The sequence below is a fragment of the Terrapene carolina genome, unplaced genomic scaffold (genome assembly GCF_002925995.2).
Source record: "Terrapene carolina triunguis isolate 2854851 unplaced genomic scaffold, T_m_triunguis-2.0 Scaffold62, whole genome shotgun sequence".
Taxonomy (NCBI): Eukaryota; Metazoa; Chordata; order Testudines; family Emydidae; genus Terrapene; species Terrapene triunguis.
The window spans coordinates 33157699-33168328 of record NW_020664413.1 but is presented as its reverse complement, the minus strand read 5'-3'; the positions used below and the strand labels follow the sequence as shown (position 1 = coordinate 33168328).

The 10630-nt window shown below is 37.0% G+C and overlaps 1 protein-coding gene across 1 annotated transcript in view; it reads left to right on the top strand.

Annotated features, from left to right (window-relative positions):
* COBLL1 (cordon-bleu WH2 repeat protein like 1) overlaps positions 1-10630 on the top strand; it is a 50684-nt gene that overhangs the window by 21545 nt on the left and 18509 nt on the right. Inside the window, exons 6-10 of the mRNA XM_026647503.1 lie at positions 1589-1686; positions 1798-2040; positions 7741-7891; positions 8358-8432; positions 9988-10146. Of these exons, the coding sequence (XP_026503288.1) occupies positions 1589-1686; positions 1798-2040; positions 7741-7891; positions 8358-8432; positions 9988-10146 (726 nt within the window). The remainder of the gene's footprint in view (positions 1-1588; positions 1687-1797; positions 2041-7740; positions 7892-8357; positions 8433-9987; positions 10147-10630) is intronic.

Below are 10630 nucleotides of genomic sequence, written 5' to 3'. Positions count from 1 at the left end.
ACACACACACACACACACACACACACACACACACACACACACACACAATTTTAATACAATGAGTATCCTAAAATATTTAATTGAGTAAGGTTTGTCCAGGATATTGTTAAATCGATCAGTGTGGTTGAACTGTTTTTAATGGCAATAGTTGATTTCTTGTCTTTCCTTGGAAATAGTTGAGATCTTGCTTAAACTCTAATACAATAATAATAATTAATAATAATAAACTTTGTCACTTGTTTTGTGAAAGTGACATGCATACAGACCTAATCATAATTTTTTACGCTAAACAAGGGAATTCACACTGTTCATGGTGGTTAGCACTAGTTGGTCGATGTCTTTGTATTTCAAACCTAGCCTCAAGATGTCAATCTTGCCTTGTAGTTCTGACAAAAACTGCATACATAATGTACCTATTGGGTTTTTAACCAGAGACCTTATTGTCTTGTAATCACTTTATATAGTCCTCTATCCATTTTTAATGTGGATTTCTGGTAGCATGATTTAGCACACCATGTGTTCATGAGTTTTTATTCTCCTAGGATGTGTGCACTGCACATATTACATTTGTGGTTCACATATTACATCTGTGGTGCCTTTACTGGTGGTCTGCAGAAATGAAGAAGCTATGAATTAATGGGAGCTGGATAGTTAAAAGGGTACATGATCTGTGGGGGAGGATCTTTCTCCAAAACAAAAGGAAATACAGAATGAAAGAGCTCCTTGCACCCTCCACATGCCTTATGTACTCAGAGTGGTTGATCATCAATTAGCCTGTAGTTATCCCATATGTATGTGGCATTGGTTGTCAATATCTGTGCATTTAAAACATTTTAGTTTTCCTATAGGACATAAATCTTTTTAGATTATAACAAATTGCTTTATAGAATCCTAATTCTGAGTGAAAATCACTGCTCCCAGGTTTAGCAAGCATTTGATGGCTTTTTACCAATGGCTCATACCTAGTTTATGATGTGATCTTCATACTGAGATGTCAGAGTGTTACCATTGTGCCACATCTTCATTTAAGGGTGTATATATATGGGTTTGTGTTTAATTGAAAATGGTATACTCATTTACGAGCACTACATGCATAGAAAGTTTTTCTTCTTTGTTCAGGAACAAATAAAGTACATAGGAACATGGCAGTTAGGGTGAAAAATCGGGATGGGGTGGGGGGGTAATAGGAGTCTATATAAGAAAAAGACCCAAAAATCGGGACTGTCCCTATAAAATCGGGACATCTGGTGACTCTAATGGCAGTGTACATGGAATTCTAAAATTTTAATTGACCGCAACTAAAATCTTTAACACGATTGATCGTATTTAGTGCAATGTTAATATGGAACACTTTTTTTACATCACTGGCGAGTAAAATTCATCCTAATTTATGGTTGCTTAAGGAGAAAAATTAAGGCAAAAAACCTGGTAATGTCAGGAAGCTTTTTCAAACTGTACTTTCAAAAGGCTACTCATAATATTTTTTTCTCTACTACACACTCCACTACCAGCCTGCTGGAAGGATATACCAAACATATCAAAAATAATCTATGCAATAAATGTCTAGAATTATTATTTTCTGTTGTAGACTCCTGCCAAATTTCTCAAAATCAAGATACTTTGAAGGAGAGAGAAAATAAAGGATTTTTCAGCTTTTTTCAGCGAAGTAAGAAGAAACGAGAACAAGTAAGATGGCATTTTCTAAGCAAAATATGTCTAAATACATTCTCAGAACAATCAGGTTTGCTGGTTCAAATACTTTCAGAATGTTTGATTATCTCTTCCCCTCCTTTTAAGACTGCCAGTGCCCCAGCAACTCCACTGATGAGCAAACCCAGGCCAACTTTTATCAACAGATCTAACACGATTTCCAAGCAGTACGACTCTAACACATTACCATCTGAAATGCCAAAGAAGCGAAGAGCACCCTTGCCTCCAATGCCTGCATCTAAAAGTGTCCCACAGGATCTTGCACATGCCCAAGTGAGACACACATCATCTTGTGTTGTGAAATCTAGTAGTGTTGATGACAGTGAACAGGTGAGCTATTCTTAAACTTTTTCTTCTCCACCTCCCCACCCAATTAAGTTTCACTGATTAAGAGTATCTGAGGCAGTGGTATTTCTGGTGAGGCTTAGAACAAAAATAGTTACACAATATAAGTAAAAATTCCTATTTTCTGAGCATATAGTAGTGAAACAAGAAATATTTCACACTGAGATAAATGTATCAATTGAAGGATACATTTTAAATATCCTTGTATGTTTCCATAATATTGGCTGTATTATTAAAAATAGAATAAAATAAACCAATGTTCTATTAATACATTTTTATATGGGTAAGATTAGAAGTCAGATTTATTTTAGAAAGAAGAAAGTATTTGTAGCAATTGGATAAAAGCCAGATAGCAAAGATTTATATAATCATGACAAAGGCTCTGAGCCTCCAAAGACATGTATGTTGCTTAACTTTAAAGTCACTGGTGCTGCACATATACTTAAAGAAAACCACTATTTTTTAACAAGGATGTTTCATTTTAAACAGTGTGAGTGATAAATAGGAGTTTCAGCCTCAACTTGTTCTATTGAGTTAATAGCTTATATACTTGCATACATTATGGTTTACATTAATATGTCCGTTAACTACACAGGGGATTGGGATTTTATGTCATTTCTAAATTGCTTCACTTAATCCTTTGTAGTAAAATGCAGTTTAATGTGGTGTTGAAGAAAATACTCTTCTAAACAATCTTGCAATCTAAATTATTAGAAACAAGTGGGACTCTTGGGAACTACATTTAACTTACAGGAAACACAAGGATGCTAAACTAAAGTTTTATCTTAATAAAATTGTCTGCTTGTATAGTAATGCATTTGAATGAAGTTATGAGAGAGGTTATCTGAGTGTATACTGAACTCATTCCAACAAATTTTGGGAGAAAATTAATGCGTTGGGTAATATCTTGGTAAAGCACAGATTGTCAGTTGTGAAGTCCAATTAAAGATCAAGGCTAAAAGTGTCAGTGTAAATTGAAACACTGCATATTTGTATTTTGCACTGTGCTTTGAATCTGGAATAAAAGGCATTCTTTTTTTAATAAATTAGACTACTGGCATGCCAGAAAGATGAAATGAAATGCTGAATGAAAAATAGCCTAGAATTTGGTGCTAGTCCTGTAAACAAAAATTCTCAAATGAACCATTAGTCTAATTATCCTGTACACAATACTTTTCATTTCCAGTTAACATGAAAAAAACCACAAGAGAGCGCTGTTTAACAGAAGTTCTAAACTTTTGTCTTATATTTGGCTGAGAAGCTTTGTCATTTGAAGAGGAGAAAAATATTTTTCTTCTTTACCAGTGTAAAATTAAGTAACAGTCTGTCTTGGTCTTTTCTTGCATCTTCATTGAATGTAACAGTGAAGGAAAGACTTTAAAAAAAAAAAATCTACTGGGGAGAGTAGGCATTACTCCACTGTCTAATCAAATTTGCAAGCAGTGCTGGTTTACAACAAAACATTTTCTTAGCCACTGGGGAGGAGTTCAAGAAGAAATTCTGTGACATGTAAAAGTGGTTCCTTTAAAATCAGTACATCCTGGGGCATTGATGGTGACTATTATAATTCATTATTTGTATTAGCACCTGCAGGACATAAACTTAAGAGTTGAGCCCATTGAACTGGGCCCTTTACAAACATATAATAAGGAACAGTCCTTGCCCAAAAGAGTTTGCAGTCTGAACAGAAAAAACAAACAAAGGGTGGGAGGAGAAACAGAGGCACATGGAAGTAAAGTAACCCACAATGAGTGAACAAGTTCAGTATTTCCCAATTTTCTTTGCTACATTAAGTGCATCAATACTTGATTAATCCTAATGGGCTAAATTCTACCAGTTTACTGCTGTGGAAATCCTGGGTAACTCCACTGAAGTCATGGTTCATCTTTGAGGGCTGTTCCCTGTGTGTATTCCATTGTGGGTGAATTCCATGTGTTCCATGCACCTGAGACCATAAGAATCTTTGAAGCAGTGTTCGTTGGTCCATACTTGTGCCTTTACTCTCCTCATGCTCTGTACTGAGGATATAAGGGACAGTACAGATTGACTGCCTCTCCAGCTCCTTCTTACCATTGCGTAGCCTGAGATGGAACCTCAGTGCCAGAGCTGAGCCTTTTGTTCTCAACCTGTAAATATTTCAAAAGTTTTATAAAGTTTTAACTGTATATAGTGTTTGTACAGTTTATTCACTATAGTAGTTAATTAGTTCCCCCAGGGAGTCTCCCTGGCCCCCAGTGCAGGATTTAGATTATGCCCAGGTTAATGAGATTTAAAAGCTGCATCTCCTGTCTCTGCTGTTTTTTTCCAGCTATGATGGCTAACGCTGCCATTATTGCTTCAGAGAGGCTCATATTTCTGTTAAGTGCAGTATTTGCCATTCCTTTCCTAGCCAAACCTGACAGATGCGAGAATTCCAGCTTAGGAAATGCCTTATGGAGTGTGCAATGAGACCCCAATGAGAGCTGGGACAGGACACTCCTCTGTACATCATCCAGAGATGTTGAGATGTGCGCCTCCTAGCACCATGACCTCCTAGCACCAGGAGTGGGATGGAGCAGAACTAAAGACCTTTCACTGGGGTCTTTTTATGAGAACAGGAGACAGGCTCTCCTAATCATAAAAGCAGATGTCCCTCAATATGCTTATCTGTGTCTTTTCCCAAAGCCTTATGACACCAATGAGGAGACGAGGCTTCATTCCCTCAACCTGAGATGTTCATTAGCATTTTACCTGCAAAGAACAAAGCCAATCAGAAAGTAACCTAGATTGTTCATTGCTACAGAGGAATGAGTGAGTGGACAAGCCATATCCTCTCAGAGAATATCTAAGCGGATCTCTTGCTGTATACTACTTTATCAGTTGGCACATTTCCCTCACCTGCAGATAGTGAGATCTTATTTTTATAGAGCAACAGCAGTTTCAGTAGCTTTGGTTCAAGAGTACCCTTTCTTAACGTTTGCCAAGCAGCAACATGGAGTTCTATCCATATGTTCATGAGACACTACACCTTAGTTCAAGCCTCCACAGATGATGCATCCTTTGGAGCAGTAATCTTTCAAACCTCTATACTGCCTGCCTCCTCGGAGCCTCTCCTCTTGAGTAGTGCTTGTCAGTCGCCCGCAGTGAAATACACATAGGGACCAGCACTCGAAGAAGAAAGTGAAGTTACTTACCTTATAGTAACTGGAGTTCTTCTAGATGTGTGGTCCCTATGTGTATTCCACTACCAGCCCTCCTTCCCCTCTGCTCTGGATCATAATTGGATTCATGAGAGAGAAGAAACTGGAGAGGCGGTTGCTCTGCACTGCTGTTTATACCCTAGTTACAGAGCATGAGGAGAGCAAGGGTGCTGGCACAGACCAACAGACATTGCATGCAAGATTCTTCTGGTCTCAGGTGCATGGAGCACATGTGTACCCACAGTGGAATATAGATAGGGACCACATCTTGAAGAACTCCAGTTACCATAATTTAAGAAATTTTCCTTTATACTAGATTTACATGGGTGGAAATGAGAGCAGAATTTGTTCCTTTATTTCCAACAACAGTAAGAGGTACGTGGTTTATAGATGCTCTCCTATTGGCCTCATTTCCATGCATATTAATCATATTTCACAAAATCCAGCTGCCTGCGAGGCTGATTTGTATGCCTAGAAGGCCCTATCTATCCTCAATATCACATCCCATTATATTAACTTCTTAAAGCTGGATATAGAATCATAGTAATGTAGGGTTGGAAGGGACCTTAAGAGGTTATCTAATTTATCTCCTTGTGTTGAGGTAGGACTGTGTACGCCTAGACCATTCCTGACAGATGTTCATCTAACGTGTTCTTTAAAATCTCCAACAATGTAGATTCCACAGCCTACCTTGATAACCTATCCCAGTACTTAATTATCCAGTACTTAGCTAGTGAGAGAGTTTTTGCTAATATCTAGCCTAAATCTCCCTTGCTGTGGATTAAGTCTGTTACTTCTTGTCTTTTCTCCTTGATAGACATGGAGAGCAATTGATTACTGTCCTCTTTGTAACTGACATCTAGTTGGGGTATGCCATGTAAGATTAACCCATCTTGGCCTCAGGGCAACCTGAGAACCTTGTGCTGTTTCATGTGAATCGCTAAGTGGCTCTTTTCCTAATGTGTCAATAATCGCCATCTTGTTAGGATGCCCTTTAATAGCAGCCAACATTGTCACACACAAAGTGTTATATGCATACTGAAACAAACTTTGCACCATATTTTTCCCTATTGATATTCACCCAGCCTCTTTTTAAACAACATTTATCAAATAAAAAAATTACACATGTATAGTACTGTGACAAACTTATTTGAAGTTGGCGTTAAATCCTATTTTTTGAACAAATGTCAGCTTATTTTAAGACACAATTGTTGTTCAGTGGTAGCTTGATAAATGAAAGGCATCTTACTCCATGGGTATTGACAAGGTCAAGAATTCTGCTGTCAATGGGTTCTTGAATTATGGAGGGATCATCAGTAAAAGAGAGATTTGTGAGCCTGTTTATTCCAGTTCTGCTCCTTCATATTCTACTTTATGAAGTGGACTGCTTAATTGAAGCACAAACAAAACTCCTTTTGAAGATGACCCCCAGGTCTGGCTCAAGTGTAGATTCTGCTATCATAAAATGAATGTGATTGCTGGATTTTATTATGCTGTCAAATAGACAAGTGACAGTGATCAAAATTGCTACAGGAATGGGCATCTGTGACCAGGGATGAAACATATTTCTTTATCATTGGGATCCTGAAAGTAATCACTCTGAGATGTAGAGCTACAAGGTTACTTCAGTATCAGGCTAATAGCTGTTACAATGGCAGGCAAAATTATGGCAACTATCTTTTGAGATGATGAACTAGTGATAAGAAAACTGAACAGTTTTTTAAAAAATACATACAGGACTGCCATAGCAACATACTGTATAAACCAAGGGTTCTCAAATTGGGGGTCGCAAAGTTATTACAGAGGGGGTCGCAAGCCTCCACCCCAAACCCCGCTTTGCTCCAGCATTGATAATGGTGTTAAATATATAAAAAAGTGTTTTTAATTTATAAGGGGTGTGTGTGTCACACTCAGAGGCTTGCTATGTGAAAGGGGCCACTAGTAAAAAAGTTTGAGAGCCATTGGTATAAACTAAAAAGTTCCCCTCAGATGCCCTATACCTTTGTGTATTTTGATGTTTTCATATTGTGTGCACACTGGCAAAGAGAGCTAAATCCCTATTTTTGTTAGAATAATTGTTAAAATGTTGTTACAGTTATGTCTTTACACCATATTACAACATATTTAGGAACATTCCCCATCAGAGTTTTCTGAAATGGGCTTTTTTAAAAGCGTGAGAGATTCCAGGTTACTCTCTTCATAACATTTGTGACAACGAATTTTGTTTATCGTCACTGTTGTGATACATTTTTGAATATCCAACACTATACGAGAGATAATTCCCCTTACTTACCGCTCCACCATTTTCTGATTATTTTTCCCCTTGGGAATAGTTTAAAAGTATTGCTCAGAGAAACTATTAGAAACTTAACAAGTTGTTTGAATTTTGGTTAATAGTGGATGAGGATTGTTTGTTATCTCAGGTATAAATTTTGGAGTACAATAATCAGACTTTTCTTGCTGTTTCTCGGAATACTCTTGTTGTTTTGATTTTTTTCCCCCTTAGGGTCAGTTGAGACTAGGAATAGTGAGAACAGGTTCTCTGCAGCTGAGTGGCACATCATCTGTTAACTCCTCTTTGAGAAGGACTAAGCGCAAAGCGCCCTCCCCACCCTCTAGAATACCACAAGACCAAAGTGACAACAGTAAAAGAACTGGTAATCTTTTTACTTTTTAACTAGGCAGAAATGGACCTAGGCTAAATATTAATGTTAAAGAAATGTCACCCTATTGGTTGAACTTTTAAGTAAAACCATACATACATGTCAAACACCTTTATTTAAGAATATGTTTAGGTAAAAAGACAGATGAAAACAGTACAATGTTAGAGGAAAATGTCATGTATCAAACTTCAGTTCTATGTCAAGGTCTGTAATATTGTAACAGTTGAAATGCACAGAGGGCTGTGTGTGGGGGTGTGTGGACCATGGAATTGAAAGTACTGTAGGTGTGGTTGCAACAAGCTTTAATCACCGAGACGAAAGTACTTCATTCCTTAGAAACACACTAATCTGTAAGGTCAAAGTTAGAAATTTTGCTTCAGGTATATATTGGTGTAAAAGAAATAAAGGATTGCATTTAAAAAGAAGGCTGTCTGTTAACATTTTCTTTACTTTGTTTCAGCATCAGAGTCTGCAGAATCAACCCCTGTAGAAAGTATTGTGGAAGAAAGGGACACAGAAGTACTGTTTCCAACAGGTAGTTCTTCCCAGATATTATTAAAACATAGTCAAGAACAGTCATAATAAAAGCACGGTAATAAAGAGAAATAGTAAAAAGGTCATGCTGCAGATGTTTCAGGCCCATTATTGTATTTGTCTTAAACTATCATTTAAATTTGAGATTTTCCCTGGATACTTTTTTTTCCCCCCCCTCGCCAATCCTGTACGTATTTATGACTTTCTAAAGTACAAAAGCTTTACTTTTGCATGATATAGTAACAAACACCTGATGTTTGTATTAGTTATTATGTGTTACATTTTAAAAAGAGATACCTAGTGGGTATTCTAGAATATTTAGACATTCATGAAATAGTTTTAAAAAAGAACACTACCTGTGTTGTGTGTGTCTGGGTCAGAAGTTGAGTCATGTCCATACATCGCTTCCCTCCCCACTCAACATAACCAAGTATCATTCTTGTTTATATGACTATAACTACCGTGTTGCCTATGTTTTTGTATCAGTGCATTCTGGGAAAACTGCTATCTCAATGTTTCAACAGGGGATCAAATGCCTTAAGGACACACACATGGAGTGGCATTAGCAGTATATGAGGCTCTGCACTTTGAGATTTCCTACTGTACATATAACTAGAAACAGGAGGATGAGCTAAAGTGGTTACATGGGCCTGGTTGAGGAGTCCCTTTAGACTGGAAAACATAAGCGTGCCACACCAGTTATACAGAGACCCATGTGTTATCTTAGGCCTCTGGCAAGGGGGAAACTCAGTTACCAACCAAGAAGAACCCATAATGTATTTGGATACAAACAATATTTAAAGCCAGCTGTGTCACTAACCAATTACCAACTTGGATAAAAGTTGTGATGTGAGTAGTTCTGTGCGTGAATGAAAAAGCTGTAATTGATTGAATCACAAGTGCTCACTAGACTCTGTCCCTGTTTAGTTTGTGATCTAAGATCACATCCTGAGGAAATATGGTTGCAGACATGTACATGGGGTCACATACCATTATATTGTGCCTACGTTATAAAGAGTAATAAGGAGAGCAATAAAATTCTTAGCGAAAAACTTATTCAGGCAAATAAGATGTCTTGCAAATCATGGACCAGATCGTTTGGACACTGCCTCTAACTTTTAACTCAAATTGTGTGAGCAAATAATTGCAGGTGAATTTTAGGTAACTCGGACTTCTGAATAAATGATGTGTACACTAGGTACATTAGGTACTAAAAAGTCTTGGTGGCCTAAGTTGTACCTAAGAGTTTTTTGGCATCTGAAAAATCATGGGTGCAGAAAAGGAGGCTGCCTTAAGGACATGCTGAAAATTTGACTTGAGGATAAGTGTATTTAAACAAGTATAAACTGTAGTTGTTATAAAAAGAGAAATACAATTGGAATATTACTGGAGGCTCAACTTCACAAAATAATTTGCTAAAGTTCCTTTAAAAATAACTAATTTGCTTTGAAATTTGTTTAGCTACATTTTTGTTTGCTGTCATTCTAATTTTATTTTGTTTAATCTTCAGATTACATCAAGCTAATTAATCTTCCTATTCCTAAACTGCTTTTTAGGCAATAAAGTTGATATAACCAGAGCCAAACTGCCATCATGTGCCTCTCATTGCTTAGATGCAGCCAATCATGAACAAAACACTCTCCAGCAAGTGACCGATGAAACTAACCTTTCTGGTAACACTGGCTGTCCTGATGCAACTGAAATGCCTTCTAAATGTAGGTTGTAATATCTTTCTGTAGAATATTTTGGATAGATAATTTACAGTAGACCAATATTATAATGCATGTGTTGTTGAAGTTTTCACTACTTCTAAAGCCACTGTAGGGAACAAAAATCAGCTGTAATTATGCCATACCATAAACTTTTCTTTTCAGATAGCATGTATAAATATTTAATTTTCTCCCTGTTAAATTTGTATCCAGCTACAGATGAGACAATTCAGTTCTAAAATGAAGAATGAAGTCAGAGGTCTCTCTGACTTATTTCTTTAACTGTAATATGCTTCTATCTTAGGGGGTTTGATCTATGTTAGATTTTCTTCATTTCCCATCACTGTAGTATCTGAGTGCTGCACGGATGAATTAGATCTGTCAACTTTATGGAATAGTCTGTTCTTCGTTCTTCTTAGGTTCTAGGAAGCTCTGCTTGTGGTATATGTACTTTTGTAAAATATAAATATCTTTCAAGTTATAATGAAAA